At 39.0% G+C, this 20,931-nt stretch overlaps 2 protein-coding genes and 1 long non-coding RNA gene across 3 annotated transcripts; 1 reads left to right on the forward strand and 2 right to left on the reverse strand.

Moving 5' to 3' along the window:
- Nucleotides 1–720: 720 nt before the first annotated feature.
- Nucleotides 721–12,747, reverse strand: si:ch211-256e16.3 (kelch-like protein 20). Its single transcript, XM_036590230.1, has 11 exons — nt 12,344–12,747; nt 9,802–10,088; nt 8,961–9,287; nt 8,454–8,597; nt 6,166–6,352; nt 4,869–5,015; nt 4,467–4,595; nt 3,718–3,894; nt 3,486–3,632; nt 3,212–3,377; nt 721–1,714 (listed from the first exon to the last, which is right to left on the reverse strand). The coding sequence occupies exons 2-11, from the start codon at nt 10,069–10,071 to the stop codon at nt 1,543–1,545; spliced, it is 1,866 nt and encodes a 621-aa protein (XP_036446123.1). The 5' UTR covers nt 10,072–10,088; nt 12,344–12,747; the 3' UTR covers nt 721–1,542.
- Nucleotides 12,748–13,115: 368 nt separating this feature from the next.
- LOC118821252 lies at nt 13,116–14,560 on the forward strand. The gene is made up of 2 exons (XR_005008326.1): nt 13,116–13,521; nt 14,115–14,560. It is a non-coding gene; the product is annotated as an uncharacterized LOC118821252 (long non-coding RNA).
- anks4b (ankyrin repeat and sterile alpha motif domain containing 4B) lies at nt 14,436–20,818 on the reverse strand. The gene is made up of 2 exons (XM_036589786.1): nt 20,529–20,818; nt 14,436–17,358 (listed from the first exon to the last, which is right to left on the reverse strand). Exons 1-2 carry the CDS (start codon nt 20,687–20,689, stop codon nt 16,233–16,235), a joined length of 1,287 nt encoding a protein of 428 aa, XP_036445679.1. The 5' UTR covers nt 20,690–20,818; the 3' UTR covers nt 14,436–16,232.
- Nucleotides 20,819–20,931: the final 113 nt, after the last annotated feature.

Genomic DNA, 20,931 nt, shown 5'->3' on the forward strand with positions numbered 1-20,931 from the left:
CCTACACCTCCTGCTGTATTAGTCTTTAGAGCAAGATTTTCCTGGTTGGAAGAAGAAACCACCCTCTGTATGATGTACCTTGAAGATGGGTGGACCTTTTGAAAAACAACAGTTTTGGGGTTGATTTTTAGTGGTGGGCTCTGAGCTGGCGAATGCAGACAGCTAACATACCGCCAGGAAGCCAACTGTCTTAATGCAGATGTATAAATAGCAAGTGTCTAGAAATCCCTACTATAATGGAGAAAATGACTCGTCAGATTACAGATATGACTCATCAGATGAGGAGAAATGTAAGCTGGAAGTTAATTCAGAAAGGTAGCTTGCTGTCCAATAACCTTATTTCAGTTTAACTTCTTTTCTCTGGCTGAAAGGTAAAAACTTGTCTGTGGTGTGTAAAGTTCTAAATGAAGATGGCTTCAGTGGCTACACTAGCACTTTGGATTGGTTGAACTTCACAGAGACTTCTAATGATTTTGATGTATTTAAGCAATGCATGCTGGGTATCGTAGTGAGACAATGATAAAACATTTGATGCTGAATTTTGTCAAACCAATAAGGCTGAAGGATATAATGCAGCACTACAGGACACAGCATAACATGACACGCAAGATATTTGACTGTGGTTTTAGGCCAGAATGTCCCTTTAAATATTAGTAGAGGCTGCAGGAAACTACTTAATTTCAGTTCTGAATATAAACACACATGACACATTTTACCATTAACCCTGAATACTTTTTTTTTTTTATTAACACTTACAATACTCCAAATACATCACTGACAAATTTTGAAGACATAATACCATTCTGAATGTGTAGGCTATGTTCGTTTACTCATAGCAATCTTGAATCGTAATGAAAATTAACAAATTTATCACGTGATTTGAGAAAGTACTACTGATTAAAAAATTAATTCAAAGGTTTAGTGGCTGACATCAAGTGTACAGCTGTATATAGCTGCATGTGAAAGTGTACGTGTCAAATTGATGACACTTAAGTTGAAATGCTGTAAAATTAATGTCTTAGTATTAATTGGGAGTGATTCCTATATAATCAATAGATAACGTACTTCCATAAAATGTCTAACATAACCTAATAAATACAAAACCACCATTCAAATATGTGTACAAAAATACTTCACAACTGCAACTGATAAGGGCAAAACCACATCAGTATTCCACAATCATGGTGCTCAGAGCTAACACATGTAGGAACCCTGTATACCTTTTTTCACAGATTCGGGTGGGTGATGTACATGACACTGTGGGTACACATACACTCTTACACATAACCACTGATTTCTATCCATCCATGGTTGTGGAATGGACCCAGAGGACAGATTACCACACAACTAGTTTCTTAAGACCGGTCAGTGGGTCAGTGTGTCCTTTTTCCACAGCCAAGCGGCAAACTGAAAACTACATTCGGCGAGCACTTGAAGAGCAGCCCTCCTGGCCTTCTCTTGCACGCACGCAGATGCAGTGTTTGCTGGGTGTGGTAGGCACACAGAGTATGAGGCTTAAATGCACCAGGTACCTTGATGCCCTCAGTCCACGGGGAACTCGGTCTCAGAGGCAGCGCCGGGGTGACTGGCGGCATGTGTGTCTTTCCTCAGCTGGAGCGACACACAGCTCAGCCAGCTCCGACTAGTTGGCATCTCACCCACAATTTCCCAGGTGTCAGTCTCTTCACAGTACCGCTCGATGGTGTCATGGTACCTGAGTGGAAAGAAGTATGCACACAGCTTAACATTAGAGAACAGGCATATTTTAGAAGATTAGATTTTAGAAGATTAGTAGATTTAAATCAGTTGCACACGCCTGAGTCTATTAACCTTGCACACGCCTGAGTCTATTAACAGTCCATCTGTATCTTTGCATTCTTTGACAGCCCCCTTTCACCCTGTTTTTAAATGGTGAGGTCCTTAACGGGACCACCACAGAGCAGGTATTATTTGGGTGGTGGATCATTCTTATCACCGCAGTGACACTGACATGACAGTGGTAGGCGTTAGTGTGTGTTGCATGAGTGTATGAGATACAGCAGTATTACAGGAGTTTTTAAACACTGTGTCCACTCACTGTCCGCTGTTAGACACACCTTCTTTGTTGGTCCACCTTGTAGATGTAAGAGACAGTAGCTCATCTGTTGCTACACAGTTTGTTAGTCATACTCTAGTCCTTCATCGGTGGTCACAGAACACTGGCTGGATATTTCTGGTTGGTGGACTATTCTCAGTCCAGCAGTGACACTGAGGTGTTTAAAAACTCACATTAACATGCCACCACCATGCCAGTGTCACTGCAGTGCTGAGAATGATCCACCATCCAAATAATACCTGCTCTGTTGTGGTTCTGTGGGGGTTCTGATCATTGAAAAACAGGATAATAGGGGGGCTAACAAATTATGCAGAGAAGCAGATGAACTACAATGTGCCACTGCAGAACTACAAGGTGCACCAATATGGTAATGAGTGTAGATACAAGGAGATGTTTTTAATGAAGTGGCTGGTTGGTGTATAAAGGTAGACAAATGTAGTATTAGGAGTCTTGCCCAAGGACACTGTGTAGCAGTGGCTTTCCTGCCTGGACAGTGAATCAAACCTTCGGTCTACTGTGTGTTATCCACTATGCTTTCCTAACACTGTCATTCTTACTGACACTATAATCTGGGCCCTCTACAGTTGGTGTCCAGGTCCATCCAGCTGGACCCTTCGAGTCAAGATTGTACTGTCAATCCGTATAGGAATATGAGTCCAAAAAACTCCTGCCAAATGTGACCTGACGGATCTGACTTATGAATCAGCGTATGAATATTCTGGGCTTTTCCAGTGCAAGGACACCATGTTTTAGTGTATTTTTTTCTCTACAAAGTAATGCTACGTCTAAGTTTAACAAAAAATCTCTATAGGCTAACTTTAAGAAAATGGACCAAAAAATAGCAACGTTAACAAAAAGGGCTTTGCAATCTTTTGCAAAGATTAAGAGTAGCACCAGGCTTAATTAAACTTTTAAAACATCCTCTGTAAGCTATAAAGAAATTAATGTAATGTGGAAAAACTCAGATATCTATCACTTCAATGGGATATGGTGGTACAACAATAAACATTGATTAATATTCACACAAACATGAACAGACTAATTATGATTGGAGAAGACAACAAACGTAGCAGTCAGACACTCAGTTTTATTACGGTATCTGGCATCATGTCTGACCTGTCCCAGCCCTCTTCTCCTCCTAACACATAGATCTTCCCATCCACAACTGCCACTCCAGGCCGATAGCGCCTTTCCTTCATTGGAGCACACATAGTCCACTTGTTGCTCTTCGGGTCATAGCATTCCACTTTGTCTGTGTTTTCAGTGGAGGCATGCCAGCCACCTTGGCAGAAGAAGAACTGAAGTAAATGCCAAATAAAATCCAAATAGGAGGTAATGCCATACAAAATAACTGTCAAGCATATCTCATAAACAGCTGTTTCTTTTTCACCTATTACATAGATCTTGCCCTTCAAGGTGCAGGCTGCAGAGCCGGAGCGGGCAATCTGCATGGGGGCAACTTCTGTCCACACATGCGTTTTAGGGTTGTAGACTTGTGCTAGGTCAGTTCCATCTCCATCTTCCAGAACAGCGCCTCCTGCATTTTATTATGACTTTTCGTTAGAACCCAAAGACTCCTGGTTTTGAAAGGCCAAGCAGCAGGTGTAAACTGAATACACTACCTGTGACATAAAGTAAACCATCCAGTGCAACGACAGCAGGACTGGTAACCGCCATTTTCACCGACTCCAGAAACTGCCAGGTGTTAGTGTGAGGATTGTAGCACTCGACTGAGTCCAGACGAGAGCGGCCCTCCCAGCCTCCTACCGCAAACACATATCCATCCAGCATCACCAGACCTGTGGGGAGTCAAAACCAATTAACAACTCCACCCTCTACAACACCAGACTCTGAAACAGAGCCTATTTCTGTTCAGTTCAAAGTGTTACCTGTTTAAAATCAGAAAAGAATTCAGTACAGGTAAAACAAACTTTAGCCGGACTTTACATGTTACAACAAAGTGCAAATTTGGTTGCCGGTAGCTTGTTTCCATCAAAGTGAGTTACAGAAAGAGAAAGTCCTTTTTATATATTTATATAATTTCCTGCAAAAAAACTGTTGCTGCATACATTTTTCTTTTAAAAACTTATCATCAACATGTTTTCATCAATAACTTTGTTAACTGTGTGCACAATTTTATTTGTTTTTTTCTTACTTTTTCAAATCCTACTAATAAAAGTGACAAAAAATAGGTTTATCTATTAGCTTGCCAAACATTCCAAACTGATGAACATTGTCCTCATAAAATCCCTGCCTGAATCTCTGATGAAAACCTGCCAAATGACACAAATTCCTGCTAAAAGACGTGAAGTGACTTTGTAAGAGAATATAAGAGTGGAATGACTGAAGAAACAGATGATACAAGCCTCACCTAATTCTGATCTTGCCACATTCATGGGGGCCATCTCTAACCAAGAGTCAAAGCAGGGGTCATAGCGCCACATCTCTCTGCTGGCTGAGCCATCTGGGAATTCTCCTCCGGCCAGATACAGCATGCAGCCTGCTCAGACACAAGTCAGGACAACCAACAGCACTTAGAAAGGCAAACAGGAAAATAAAACAACACTTCAGAATGAGAAATAGTCATAAGTAGCCTTTAGCTCAAGTCTAACACCGGGATGCCTGGCTTGTACAACAGAGACAGTTTGATGAAAGCTGTGTAGTTTGACAGTTGAAAATGACTCAAAAACAACACACAGTCTAGCGCAATAACAGTGTAATAGAGCTCAAGTGACTAGAATTAAACAAACTATGAATGTAAACAAACACTCACCTGACACCACTAAGCCGTGCTTACTCACAGCAAAGGGAAGGCAGGCCAGGCTTTTCCATTGACTGGTTAAAGGGTCAAAGCTCTCCACACTCCGCAGCACGACTTTATCATCCTCCCCTCCTACCGTCACTATTACTTCAGCTGTGCCTGTCAGAGACAGAGAAACACACACTGAGCCTGGGACTGAACTCTTCAAACAGCTGCAAACTTACACTAACGAAGCATAAACCACAAAGTCAAATCTAGACATAACTTCTCTTGAAGCAAAGCCTCAGCCAAGAATCTAATTTACACAATTTTCTCCAAATGCAGCTAAGAGATTTGTAGTGTTTTGCTTCTTACTATTGCAAGATAACTCAGATGTTAATTGGTGGTGGGTAATATTGGAAAAATCCAATATCAAAATACTTGCAGATACTTTCATGATACAAAATATGCATCACAACATTAAGTTTTCCTTTTGAAATGAGTTAGAACAGAAAAAAAAAATCAAGCAACTTTGCACACATTGCACTGCATTAAATTCAGTTAGCCAGGCCTGATTATGCTTTCTTTGTAAAGAAACATGAAGCTGGTTGCTGTGCTTTTTATGAAATTATCAGAAAAGTGTACTGTGGTGTCATTTATTATAATACAATAAAATACTGTCATATTTCCCACCTCTGATTCTAATGTAGACGTTTCTAATGATGGACTTTTAGTGCCCACAGTTTAGCACCATGCAAACTGCATCTCTCTCAATCATTACAAATTTGCCTTAAAATGTATTGAGTTGTTAAGTAATCTCTAACAGACTTTTGACATACTGTTCCCTATAAAATTGGACAAAAAAGCAAATTTTCAGCACCAACAATGTCTTTGTTGATTGATTACATTTGCAGTAGGTAAAAAATGGTGAAAATTAGATTTGACCAAACCTTCACTTAAAGGTATTTATGCACATGCATGCATCAAATTTACATTCTCGATGAAACGGCTGTGATACTTTCATAGCTTGAATGATAAATAGGATAGGGTATCTGCAGGTCATTATAAACTGTGTTCAGCAGTCTGAAGATTCTACACAAGGGGGAGCTATTAGCACTCAAATCGCTTTTGTGAGCATCACTGAAAGAGAGGAAACCCGCACAATCTTACAGATACACATACGGTAGTAGTTATAAATTGAGTTTATATAAAGTAAAATTAAATGTTTAAGGGCATACGACACAATTAATCTTCAAAATAATCACTAGATTCCTGTATTAGTAATATAATCAATAGTGGCAGCCTTAGCGTGAGTAGGTGTTTGCTATACCTGTGGCCCTACGAGGCCGAGCCCGAGGGCTGTAGAGTTCTCCTCTGCGGTCCTGGAGAAGAAGGTAGTCCTTGGCTTCAGAGATCAGTTTTTGGCACTTCAGAGACTCCTTCACCACGTCCATAGACTCGATCACATCATGAATGTAATAGGGGCTTATGAAGGGCAGTCGGATGTGTTCAAGTACCTTCAGATCACACACATATCATCATTATACACACTCTGGGTTCATAGGTCTACTAGAAAAATGAAGACTCTACAAGTTTTATGAACAAGAGTGAGAGCAAGACACTTCTGTTCACTCATACTTACAACAAAACGCACTGCTTTTTAAATGGAAAAATCATTCTTGTGCAAATATTACAAATGTGATAAATTGTGATTAACTAAACAAAATTATGTGATTTATAGTGATTATTTTAATCCTTTGACAGCCCAACAAAATAATATAAGGTGTAATTAGTAGTTGATCAGAAAGTGGCTATTCAACTTGATCAATTATATAACATCACAACAAATTATATTCAAAGAATGCAGCCAATATAAAACTCTCCAGCCAAAAGAACTTGTGTGCTACTTTTATTGTGGATATTCCACCACTGTTTAAATAGTTAATCCAGTCACATTTGTGTATTCGTTGTCTTTTATAAAATAAAACTATGCACTGCACCAATGGAATCAACAGTGGTGGGACTTCATTATGCAGCAAATGATTTTCTAAATAATTGTAATTGACATCAAGTTATTGCGAAACATCATCTGATATGTTTCAAAGTATAGTTTAAGTACACATAAACTAGCATACACATAAACACCCTTATGTGTATATGACTAAGTTCATGACATTGAACACCACTATGGTAATCCTTCACACACCCCCACGCCCCAAAAGAGACAGCTGCACTCATTTGCCAAAGGCGATCCTGCTTCTCCATTGAGCATTAAGGATCTGAGGACTTAATGCACTCCTCTCCATGCTGCACAGTGATACTGCATTGCACTCATCAATCTATACTATGATATATATTTGATGCCTCTTTAATTTTGTACTGGAGATACAAGACTAATGTCGTTAACAAGTTATGGAAGTTTACACCCAGTAATTAAGCTAACAGTATGCCTTAATCATCAAACACTCTAATACATTAAGTTTCTAAAATTGTATAATACTGCGCAAAAGTCAAAGACCACCCTTTCCTTATGTCAAAATAGCCATTATGTACAAGTTGTTAATTTTTTTGTGATTTCATATTAGATAATCCACTTGCATAATGAAGGGAAAAATCAAATGATAAGAAGTGGATAAAACCTAGAGTATCCAAAACTGGAGTACTACAGAGAAAATGCGACTTCTAAGAACCGTGTAAGACATGGTAGACCATGAAAACTGTCGACATCAGATAAACAGTCCTTAAAGCTTCATTCAGATCTGAAAAAAATCCACAGGTGTTTCTGTCCATCATTCTACTGTGAGAAAACCACTCAACACTATGAGTCTGAAAGGATGTGTAGATGTCAAGAAGCCCATACTGAGAAAAGAAAATAGAACAATGGACTGACCACCCCAGAGTTCAGACCTCAACAGCAGTAAATATGTTTGGGATCAATTGGATCAATTGGAGAAGCACAAAATGCAACCAACTTCTGAGACTGAACTGTGGAAGTGTGAAAAAAACCAATGCAGATTTGTTTGAAATCAGTTCCCCAGAAAAGAATGCTAGCTGAAATACAGGCAAAGAGTTAATACTGAAAATGTGATATTATGTGTATTCTTGAGGCTTCTGTATAATTTTTTGTTAACTATATTTTCTGTTTTTTTTTTTCCTGACGCTGAAAAATGAACAACCTGGATTTAATGGCCATTTAGACAGGAAATTAAATAAACGAAGGGTGATCTCTGACTATTGCGCAGTATTGTTCGTGATACTGTTATCTAAAAAATGGACAAATGTAAAATAAAATTGGGCCACCAACACAGCCGCTACTAATAATGTTCAGTTATACAACATACTTGTGTCCATTTTTGTAGATCGCAGTATGTCATACAGGGCTAAAAGCCACAAAAGCAAGTCTAGAGAGTTTAACAAATTTGAGATACATTTTGACCATCGCTTTGAGCTTGACTTCTACAGCATGAGGAGGCCTCTTACCAACCCTTCCTCTATGGGTCCTTTTCCTTATTAACACAAAGATCTTCTTATCCTCACAGCGTACATCTCTCTCTATTATACTCCACTGCAGATAATTACACAAGATATTCACATAGAACTTCACCAACTCTTGCTCACCTTTTCAAAGCTCTGCCTGCGGGAGGCACTTTTCTCCAACCAGAGCATGGCAGCTTCAAATACAGTCTCCTCCTTTGGCACATTGAGGTCATCACTGGAGATAATTTCAGTGAGTTTATCGGCACACAGGGAGAGGAACTCCTCCTGTAAGAGCCACCCGAAACAGATTACTGAGATGTGCTGAGTCTGAGACTAATGCATCAAGATTGACCAATTATAAAACTAATTTTTGATTTAATATAAAATGCTATCTAAAAAAAATGTGACGACTGGGAGAACATACTGAGAAAACAAGACGCTAACTTTATGTGCTATGTGACAAAAAATGTTTATTATTGTTTAGTTATATGTTGTTATGGCAAGTGTGCAGCATTCCATTAACCATCTTCCATAAGTGGTAAAACCACTAATAAAACAGGGTTATTCCTCTTTTTGTGTGGTGGACAATTCTCAACTTAGTACCTGGTTAAACCAAAGCTGTGAAAAACAGTTTCCTGCTGATCTCACCTGCTGGCAGACAGTGCTAAAATGCTGCTGGATGTATTCCATGCTGCGGCGCTCCAGCTCCTTACATGAGTGAGCTTCAGCGAAGCAGTGAATGCCCACACAATTGATCTCATCCATCTGCCGCTCCATGAACCTGCAGCAGGCCTCACGCACGGCCCTCACGTCCAGAAGGTTGGCAGCAGCCAGCAGGGCCTGCACGTTGGCCTTGGAGATCACTACCTCCGCCGTATAGGCGTAGCTGACCAGCATGCCAATCATCTGAGGCTCCACACCATTGATGGCCACGCGCTCCTGCCGCGACTCCATCAGGTCAGTGGAGAACATGGCCTGTGAGAGTTGTGGAGAGTCAGCTATGATGGAAATTGCACAGCCACTTCCTGTCTATCGATGTTGGCAAGGTTTTGACCAATAAGCAAATTCACTTTAAAACATTCACGAATGTCAATGTCCAATAGACCGTGCAAAATTTGAAGTTTGTATCTTTATTAGTTTCTGAGGTTTAGAGGTGGGCATGGCCTACGGAAATTCAGAATTTGGTAACTCATGCTAATTTGGCAACTAGGTATTTGTCTCAGAGCAATAAAGGCTTCCGATTTATAACCTATTAAAAACAAAATAATACACATCTTGCCTGCATTTCAAATACAGATTGCTCATGTTTAACATGGTCAACTACAAAATAATTCATACCAATGGGAAAAACACATTTCAGTTACAATTGCTAGATATGGCTAGATATGTCTGGAAGTGAAAGCTAACATCTGTAATTTGTTCCAAATCCACGGACATGAACTCCACTTCAGTGGCTTCCCATTTGCTTGCTTCAAGAGCAGATTTTTACCTGAAAGTAGGAGCTGAAGGAGGCCAGCACGATGCGGTGACATGGAAACTCTTGTCCTCCACAACAGAGAGTGACATCGCAGAAGGCGTTGTTAAGCCGTAGGCTGTTCAGTCCTTCCAGCACCTTGTTGGGGTGACGGGGCTCCACGAACACGTAGTCTTCACTGTCCAAACTTCCGAGTGGCAGGCCAGGGTCCTCCAAACACGGTGAGGGTGGCAGCGTGGCCGTAGCAGGGGAAGCAGTCAGCATATTTACAGCCATGATTTCCATTCTGACACTACTGCAGGCTGTAAGAACAAAACAGAATATTTTGACTGCATATGGAAAAAACTGCTTGTACTGGTCATTTCCAATTACTTTCCTTATGAAAAAAAAAACTAGAGTAATTCTACATGAATTTCTACAGGATCTAGGAATATTTTCGACAACTATATTACACTACAGAATACTGCACAATTATTAGTAACAACGATGTTGCAGTTATTTCATACAGAGGTAAAAATATTATCGATTGTTATATATGTTATAAGTGAAGAAAATTTCAGATGACATTGGCCTTTAAAATGTATTAAAAATGCCATTCAAAATTGTCTTAGCCTAACCATAATCAGTTACTTACAAGTAATATACACCCAAATGCTTACAAAGCATAAAATATATATTTAATTTATAACAGGATGAAGGTTCTCTTGTCAGAAACAAAATCATTAATTAAAACAATCACTTGAATTTGTACACAGATTCTCCTTCACTCTGCCCGGCTAAGGCGTTCTGCCTTCTTCTCTTTACCACATCAGTATGTTGACACATAGTATTATGGAAAAAAAGGGACAGCATCTACACTGCCTTCAAAAACAGCCAAATGAAGCAACTTCAGCAGGCAGTGTTTTATGTAAACATTCAGTTCAGACATGACTGGGTGTCTTATTCATATGGCAGAAACATAACATCACAATACATAAAGACATTCCTACAATAAGCTTCACAATATTTACTCTGTCTGAGGTTTTATAAGTTGGAACAGACATAAAAGGACCAACAATGCAACAATTTAAAAAAAACTACCAACAACTAGGACTACATTGAATTTTATTGAAGGTTTCACATTCTGCTCTGCATTAAATCCAATTAAGCAGGAATAAGTATTGTAGAGAAATTTGCTGACACTGATTCTCATTACAGTAGTAGTGATAAAAAACAGAGGAACATCTGAAAAAAACTGATAACTATTATGAGCCATAGTGTTCATGACATTAGCTCCTAATAGTGCAATAATAAGTGAGCATCATTTTCCAGACTAGCTTTAAAAAGTGTCTCACTCTACCAAGCAAAGGCAGTACTTAAAACTCACTTAATAAAGAATAATTAAATATAATATAAATATATTTTGTGACCAGCATATATATTTTGAATACACAGGAGAAGTTCTTTCTGCTTCTCTTTCACTATACAATCTTACATGAAAAAGTAAAAAAAATAACAACAACAACAACAACAATAATAATAATAATAATAATAATAATAATAATTAAAAAAAGAAGGTATTTGCATATGTCAGTCCACTCAACATGTTCTTGGTGGAATCATTAAAATGTAGAGTGGACAATATGACAATATTAATTGTTATTGTGATCAATTACAGCACATTGTCACAATTCACTTTTCTGAGCATATCATTGATATTGTCATTACTTAAAGAGCACTGACTTACTTCATGTTTTATTACAAAGAGAGTATGATCAATCCTAGTTACTTGGATTTAGATCTGTGGTGTACATGAATAGTGAATAAAAATAACAATATTTTTAAAGGTGGCATCACTGGTTCTTTTTGTCTGTTTCTAGCACAAAAATCTCTAAATATCGTGATATTTATCATGTATCAAGAAAATGTTTTGAAGTATCATATTTTTTTTTTTTTCCTGTTAAGACACCAAACACATCAGATTTTAATCCTAAAGTCCTTTTTCAGCAGGGAGCAACACAGAAATCTTGTAGTTTCTGATAATAATACTGTAGATCATTATGCAATGCTTCCCCACAGTTTTAAGATTTTTCACAGGTCTGCACTGATCTAAATCAACAGTACTGATGAAAGACATTAAAGATGTGATACAGGTCAGCGTTCGTGTTTTATTTAAAGCCACTAAACACAGACAGCTCTTCTCCTCCACTGCCAATGGCTTGTCTAGCTACATGTCAGATCATGGGCGTGCACCGTAAACAACGCTGCCGTAAGAAATTATTTCCCTTATATGTGCAGTCAGCAGGTTAGTTACCCTTACGCTGTTAATACACCTACTGAACAGAAGACCTACTCTAACATTAGCTGATATACTCGCTGATAAACGGACTAATGTAAAGTCTGTCCGCCGTTAAGCCGCTGGTCCAGGGGGAGTTGACATGAACTGTTACTACAGCTGCTGATCCGACACATTTAGGCATTAATGCTCGTTTGAACCACTTCATTTACAGATGTCGACGACACGAAACGCACGAAAACACAGCAATAAAACAGCCATGACAACACAACATCGTCTTACCTGAAAAACATCATTTTATTTAATAAAACAGAATATAATCCTCATATCTCGACCTCAAACTGTTTGTGAGTCGTGACGCCATCTCTTCTTCATTGAGAGCAGAAAGTGTTGAGCACAAACACAGGCGGCTGCCTAGCGCCACCTACAGCTTCTAGAAAACACAGGTACAAATAACGCTTTTTTTATTATATTTAATTTCACTAAAACCCTAATCTCCTTCCTCATGGTGACCCCCTTCTTTTACACCCATTTCCCAACCCCCCCCCCGGCCATAACACACAGAGCACATGCGCTCGCAACTGACCGAACAAACATAAACAGCAACACAAAGAGGCCGTCCAACCGAGGGCGGGGCTACGGCGCACACTTTGCATACCACGCCCCTCTCTGAAAAAAGCATAAGGCTGCTGCCACAGTATTTTACTTACATAAATTGAGGCTCTAAAGCGCAAAAAAGCAACAGTTTTTACTGTGTTACAGGCCAGGTTTGAACATTAGCATATATGAGCTAAATTAACTAACAGACAAAAGAAGTAAAGACAAAAAAAAGGAATAAAATTTGTTTTTGCATGATATGGTCGCTCAAATTGTTTTCGAAAATACCATTATAATGGTCTCAGCCTAACCAGAATCAGTTATTTATAAGTAGCATATAAACAAATGCTTACAAAACACACATTTTTTCTAAACCGCTCACCCCTCCCGGTTGCAGGGGGGCGGTGCTGAAGCCTATCCCAGCGGAAGGCAGGATACACCCTGAACAGGTCGCTTACAAAGCTTTTCAAAATATATATTTCATTTACGACGATGAAGGCTCTACTGGCTTTCTTTCTTATTTTTTATTTACATATCCAGGGTGCAACTGCAAACGAAAAATATGAGGTATGTTTTGTAAATTCTATATTTGTATCTGTTTACAAATTCCTTGACCTCTGTGCACAGGGTTGAGGCAACCTATAAAAACTTTGAGCCTCTATCCAGGTCTTTGGTCTGCATCACGGGAATGTCTGCTGATCTTTATGAGTGGCAAATATTCCGCAAGCCAAGACTGAGAGGCCATGTTCGGGACCTTTCTTCAGCGAGTGTCTGAGAGAATGCTAAAAGGTGCAGCACCAACAGCTGAAATGAGGAGGGGTCTGGAGATGGAGGCAGCAATGGAGTATGCCAAGATAAAAAATGTAAATTGTTATTTACAACTGTGGCCTTCTGATCCACCCTGACATCCCCTGGCTTGCTTCCTCCCCAGACGACAAGGTGTTTGGCCTTCTTGGAAACCCACCATTTGGTTTAGTGAGTTCAAGTGTCCTAATGTGCCCAGCTTTGTGGACTGCAAATACATTGTAATGAAGAATGACTCATTCATCCTGAATACACAGCTTGATTATTACTGGCGAGTTTGAGGCCAGCTTCTCATTTCAGGCGTGGTGTGATTTTGTTGTGTGCGCAGATTTTTTTGGAAAGTATGTACAGGATAAGACAGAAAGGTGACTGGTTCTATTATTATGTGTACATGCAGAGCTTAAACATTTTCAGAAATTATGACGCTGTGCTTTTCCTTGAAAAAACCCCACAAATTCAGGGAAAGGTCGTTGTTAGAAAATGTGATAGCGTGTGGCGTTATTACAGTCAGGCCTTTCAGGGTGCTGTGGTTTTTAGATTGAGCACATCTCACTTTGAAGAGGTAGACTGGTTTGGTGTTGGCGTCTCAGTTCCGTGCAGTGGAGGATGACCTGTAGCAAACAACAAAATGACTTTTTTCTCATTTTTACAGATCAGAAGTCCCCTTGGATCCCCCATAGTATTTGTTGCAGAGGTATGTGTGTCAGACACAGCAGTGTTGCTGGTGCCCAAATTCTTCTCCGACTATGACGCTGTCTTTGTGATTTTGTCCACGGCTCATCTAATCATATAAAAGCCACAGCTACAAAGACAGGACAGAACTGTCTTTTCTTCAACAGCCCAGCAGGAATGTTAAAAACATACTTTTTATTATTGCATAAATATATGTGATATATAAGTTGATATTTGCATGTTTATTTTGATGTTTTAAACACCTAAACATGCAATAAATATCATCTGACATTACAAGAAAAAAATTGTATTATTTATTCAGGATACATTTCTAAACAAATGTACTTGTAATTTTTTGGACCTTAACCCATCAGTCTGTCTTATCAGCTACTTAGTTTGCTGTCAATAAAATTTTCCATTCTTTCAGTACAGCCAGTATGTTTCTCTTAATTTTGTGAATTTCACAGTTAACAAATATATTGATTACAAAATTTAAAAAAAATCAAGGTCTTTATCTCTTCCACACATCCCACTGCAGCCTGCTATCTGCACTATTTTGCCATGAACAACATGAATGATGCTGCTACACCACAGCACTGACAAAAAGTACAAAGAAAAGATTTCCAATGTTTTCACTGACCAACTTAATTGTATTTTTGTAGATGGACATTAGTATATTACAAAATGTCTCAGCTTTTCTGGAGATGGGGTTCGTACATTTATGAGGCAAAATTAAAATCAACCAAACAAGAACTCAGGTTAAATGACTCAGTGCACAGCCTACCAGATTTAAATTTGAGCATCAGAACTTGAGCAGCATTAATGTATAATTCTCTTCTTCCAAACCAGACTGTAGTTTGAGTTAATTCAAATTAATGCTCCATTTATAGCTTTTCAGGGACAACTGTGAAACATAAGGCAACAGCAGTTGTATAATTTCTTTTAACTAATGCTCTGAATCTTTAAAATAAGTTTATTCTGCCATCAAACTTTAGAGACTTTTCTTACTAGGACTTCATCTTTATCACAGGACTACTATAAACCTAGGTTTCCTATTTTCTATTGATTTAAAGGCCAAAACATAGGAATTGTTAAATCTGTGCACAATTGAATGTAGGCCTGGCCTTTCGAATTCTGACTGACTAAAAACATCCCACCTATTACATTTCATTGCCTTCTACTCAAAGCAGTCCCCAACCACAGTCATCATAAAGTTGCGTTCAGCAGGCTGAAGATTCTCCACAAGGGGAGGCTTTTCGCTCTCAAGTCACTTACGTTTGCTCTGTATTGTGCTTTCTTTTAAAAGGTTAGTATAGGCTGAAACACCCCTTTTAACTGAAGTTTGAATAGGCAGGGCTAAACTGTTGTAGGCTGAACAGGTGGATGAATGTAAATACTTTGGTTTTAGTGACATCACAAAAACAATGAATTCAAAACGGGCTTCTTAATAATTTAATAATAATTTCTTAATAATTTAAGTATGTGTAGATCATCTATAGGGGACCATCAAAACCGTACATGGATGCCATAGCTATGTATAATCATCATCATAGCTCTTGAGAAAAATGGGTAAAGGAGAGAAAATGTACATACGTTAGCTTCATTTGTAAGCAAATTTAAATGGCAAAAAAATACAAGACAAGAATTTACTGATGAATTTTTTTTTTCTATAATAAAGTATTTTACATATTTTATTAAAAGCATCTTAAATTTATAGTATATATAGCTTTATATCAATCTTTTAAAAGCTTTGACACAGTGTGATGAGGAATAAGCAGTTGAATCACTTAAAGAGTTTCAGATAAATGACACTGGAAATATTCATACACAGTGGTGTGCAAAAGTTTGGGCACCTCTGGTCAAATTACACATTTTGTTGACTTTTTAGATGAAAAAGAGTAACACACCCTCAGAGAACACACTTCTGTATGTTTTACTACATGATGATTGTTTATCTGCTGAACTTAACAAATTTTCTGCACTAAATTTGCAGAAAAATATTTCAGCTTATTCCCTGGAGAGCATTTGTACTTATTTTCACTAATAAAATCAGCAAAACACGTTCAAGCTGTTGCGTACAACTGTACATACGGTGGCATTACAGGAAGGTGTCCTTCATGACACCAGGCTGCTCCAAGGCTGCTTTCCTTCTAGCCGCTGCTTCCAGAATCTTCTTGCGAGGTCCTAGCTGGATCCGGATGCTTTTTAGATCATCATCTGAGCAGAGCATGAGGGCTTCCAGGTCCAACTGCTCACGGACGAACACGGGGGCAAAGTCCAGCAGGTTAACAGAGTTAAGGAAAGCGTCCAGGGGCAAAGTCTCCTCTTCATCCTCGTCCAGTCCGAGCTCCTCCTGCTTCCAAGGCAGCTGTGAGTCCTCTTCTGAATAATCCTCCATTCCTTCATCTTCTGCCTCAAACACCTCCTTGCGGATGAGGTATCCGAGGTCCTCCATGTCGCCACTGGGGAATTCATCTGGCTCAATGCCCATTTCCATAGAGAAATTCTTTCGGAAAACCATGTTCCCAAGGCCGGGTCTTTTAAAGATAGACTCCTTCGCTTGACCAGCACCTTCTTCATCTTCTTCATCTTTGAAACCTCCCATTCCATCTTCATCCTCCTCGTTTTCATCCAGCTCATTGAAGACGTCTGTGAATTCCGGCTTCTCTGCATTTCCATTCTCCTGCTTTACGTATATAACATTGCTGTCCCCTTGTCTAGACACAGTTCCCTTGTCCTTCTTTCCAAACTTGCGCTGGAGGGTTCCCTTGATCGTTGCCTTGATAGACCCAGTTGTGTCTGAGGCGATGAGCTTTGAGAACTGCTCGTTGACGTTATTCATTGTGCCTGTGCTGGAGAGAGAAGATACGCTGGCTTCGGAGACAGAGCCACGATACATCTTGTCCATCTTACTCTGGTGCCTCTTCTTGACCTTCTCGCACAGCTTCACCCTGCGCTCTGCATCTTTGACCGCCTGCTCCTTCAAGCGAGCCACCTTCTTTGCATTCTGGCGGGTCTGCTGAGAGGCGGCGTTGTCTAGGAAGCGGACGCAATTCATCTGATCCCTGGAGGCAGCCACATCCATAGGAGTGTGGAAGTCATTGTCCAAAGCGAAGAGATTGGCTCCGAAGTTCACCAGGAAGCTAAGGATGTGCATGTGTCCGTTGGAGGCTGCGTGGTGTAAGGGCGTGTTCCCCCAGATGTCACTTCTGTCAGGATCTCCACTGTAAAACAAACACATGGTGTATCATTTAGAGCTATTCTTTAACAACCTTGCACAACCTTGTGTTGTAATTTGGGAATTATATGCAGAATCTTTAAAGAATCTATAAAGATTCTGCTGTATCTTTGACATACTTTATTAGTCCAATTGCATAACAACCCGCCATTCAATCCTAACTTGATACCATCCTGTCAGTTGTTTTCACTCAAATCACAGCTGATATGATAACTTATTATTGAAAAACACCAGCTGGCCTTTAAGAACTGTGAATATTTAGTGATGATAAAAATGATCCAAAAACATCTGGGAAATTCATCTCATTACATTAACATACATTAAGAGAACGAATTACCCAAACATATATACTCCCCTTAGCCCAAACATAGCCATTTGGTAAAGACATATTTGGTGTCTGAATTGGCTATGAAGCTAATATAATACAAATATTATTTTATGGGTGACACAGACTGCCATTACCGGTTAGCTACATTGTCCTACTAGACCTAGTGCAAAAAATTTTTATTTACTGACTACGTTTCAGGTAATTGGAGAATTGTATAAACTTGATTTTTTAGCCAATCATTCATTGAAAAGTAAGAAAATTTAAAAAACTTTCTTGTAAAGTTACCATTTTGAAAATATAGCATCTTGTTACAGCAACAAGGAACTGTAGGTCTTTACCATCTGCTTTATTATAGCTAATATAATGATTAACACAGAGTAGCAAGTTAATCTGTAATCCATTAAGAGCGAAGGTCAATGTGAGGTCCAGCCATGCACGTAAAATCTGTGATAACAATATCGACAACAGCTTATTTCTGTGTGTGTAGCACCTTTCCATAGTAACAACAGCTCGGCGCTGATAACAAAGGTTATTTCCAAGTCATCAGTAGATGTCTAATTAAACCTGACATGGAAAATTGACCTATTATAATTATTCCATTGCATGCAAAAGTGTGGGCACCCCTGGCCAAATGAAATATTTTGCTGATTTTTGAAGAGAAAAAAGTAAACACAACCTCTGCAGCAAACTATTAAAAACATTTTGTAAATGTTAATATACAGCTACTGCAAATCAGATTAACTTATAAATACTTAGAAATAAATAAAATGGAAATTGTGGTCATGTGCAAAAGTCTAGACACCTTACGAAGTTAGAACTGAGTAACACCTCTTTGTCAGATATCACAGCTTGCAGACACTTTTTGAAGCCTGCCAGGAGTCTCTCTGTTTTTGTTTAAGGAATTGTCACCCACTTTTCTATGCTTAGTTCTGCAATATTTTGGGTTGTCTTGCATACACGCTATGTTTAAAATCTACACACAGATTTTCAAGTCTGTGACTGTGAGGGCCATTCCAAAAGCTTCAGCTTGTGTTTCTTGCAGTAGTTCATAGTAGATTTTGGTGTTTGTTGTGGATCATCGTCATGTTGTAGAAGCCAGCCTCTTTTCAGCTTCAGTCTCTTGACTGGCTGCATCACATTTTCTTCTAGAACTTGCTGATATTTAGTGGAATCCATTCTTCCATCTACGCATACAATGTTTCTTGTTCAAGTGGCTGCCACACAGTCCTAAAGCACAGGAGATCCCCCCATGCTTAAAAGATGGCAAGGTGTTCTTTTTCGGTTGACAACACTTGTCTCCAAATTGTCTCTGGCTTATCTAGATGTTGTTTTGCCTTCTCTAGATGTTGACTTTTGTGATGAAGTTGCAGGTCAGATTTCCTTTTCATGACTTTTCTATGCAGGTTATGTTTGTACAAGCAACACTGCACAGCAGAACAGTGCACCACTGCTCCTTTGTCAGTTAACCCTTCCTGCAGGTACTTTTCTGGGAGTTTTGCTTTGCCTTTCTGGCCAAAGTACTAGAAGTTTTCTTGGTCTTCTAGATCTCCAGTTCAACTTAAGTGCCATTTATAATGACATTTTAGACAGTAGAAACTGCAAGCTGGAAGCACTTTGAAATCTTTTTATAGCTTTCCCTGCTTTATAGGCATCAATAAGTTTCATTTTCAGACCCTCAGCCAGCTGCTTAGAGGAACCCATGGTTGTTGAGTGTTAGCAGAGGATTTAAAGAGTCAGAGAATATATGATGTCCCATCAGCTGTCAATTCCTGACCTGCCTAATCAGTCCTAACGAGTCAATTAAGGCCTAACAAGTTAATTAAGGGCTGAGATTTTACAACTGGAAGGGTGTCAAAACTTTGGCACATTCTGCAAATACTATTTTTCTTTCTTTTTCTTTGAAATTAATCAAATTAACCTAACCGTGCATTAACATTTGCAGAAAAATGTCATTTTTAGGGGAGGTTGTGTTTAAATTTTACTGTTGACTTTCAACAAAATAAAGAAATCAACAAAATATGTCATTTGGCCAGGGGGCCCAAACATTTGCACACAACTGTGTTTTAGCTTTGTGGAACCATCAATAGTGAACAAGCTACAGAAGCATGAGAAGCCCTGTTGTTTCTTATTTACATAATTCATTTGCCTCATTAAACGCTTGGCATCGCTTATGGGAATACAAAGAAGGAAAAGAGAATGGCAGATTGTAACAGACTGAAACAGAAAAACGAGGCCAAGATAATCTCTGACACTCTGCCAGAATGAGTGTTGTTTTTTCAGTTATGAAAGACAGAAATGGTCCATTTTAAACTTTCAGGACTTTGCCATGATACACATGCCTGGCTGTATTGTTTATAGACTGGAAATGAACAGACTTCACATTCTTTTACAAAGATAAAGTAGAATGATGGCTACCTTTACACTAAGTGAAGAAGCCAGAAGTGTCCAATGACAATAAAAAAGGACACATCTGAGCACATTGAAAAGTTTGCAAAAATCAGATTGTCATCTTGTGAGGCTACTTACAAAAGATTTTTTAAACAATAAACTATAACTTACTATTACACCTAATTTCTGTTTACAGATATCCTAAAAAAATTCCCCTCTTCTTTTGCAACCAGTGCAAAACAAATAATATCTAGTCTCTTTGATTCCTAAATACCTTAGATTTTTTTTAAAAGTCATGAGAGACTTCTAAATGTTTTTACCTTCAAAGGAATAAACAGAGTACGTTAATCTGCTGAACAGCTGGAACTGATTTATCCAAAACATATAACCTACAGTACGTGTGTATGTGGAGTGAACAAAGAGCAGAAAATAAAGCTCACCCTCTGCTACAGATAAGCTGAAGAGCCTCCAGTCGTCCATGGTAAGCTGCCCACAGAGTGGGTGTCATGCCATCCTCGTCAGGGGTGTTCAAATCCTTTTTAGTGGCCTCCTTTAAGAGATCCAAATAGCCATCAATGGCTGCTTTATGATATCTTGACATGACTGTGACAGATACTAGCAAGTTTTGAACAAAAGATTCAACTGTAATCAGGCACGCAGCTTCAGAAGAACATTTTCAGACCCCTCTCTTCTCTCTCCACACGTCCAAAAGCAGAAGTGAGCGGGGCTGAATTGCCCAGCCAGGGCGTCATTACCACTTAGTCAGAGCCATAAAACAAAGCAAAGTCCACCGTTTGCTGTGGCACTGTGAAGAGACAGTATTGTTTCACAGTAAACTGAACT

This window comes from Colossoma macropomum, unplaced genomic scaffold, assembly GCF_904425465.1.
Source record: "Colossoma macropomum unplaced genomic scaffold, Colossoma_macropomum, whole genome shotgun sequence".
Classification (NCBI taxonomy): Eukaryota; Metazoa; Chordata; class Actinopteri; order Characiformes; family Serrasalmidae; genus Colossoma; species Colossoma macropomum.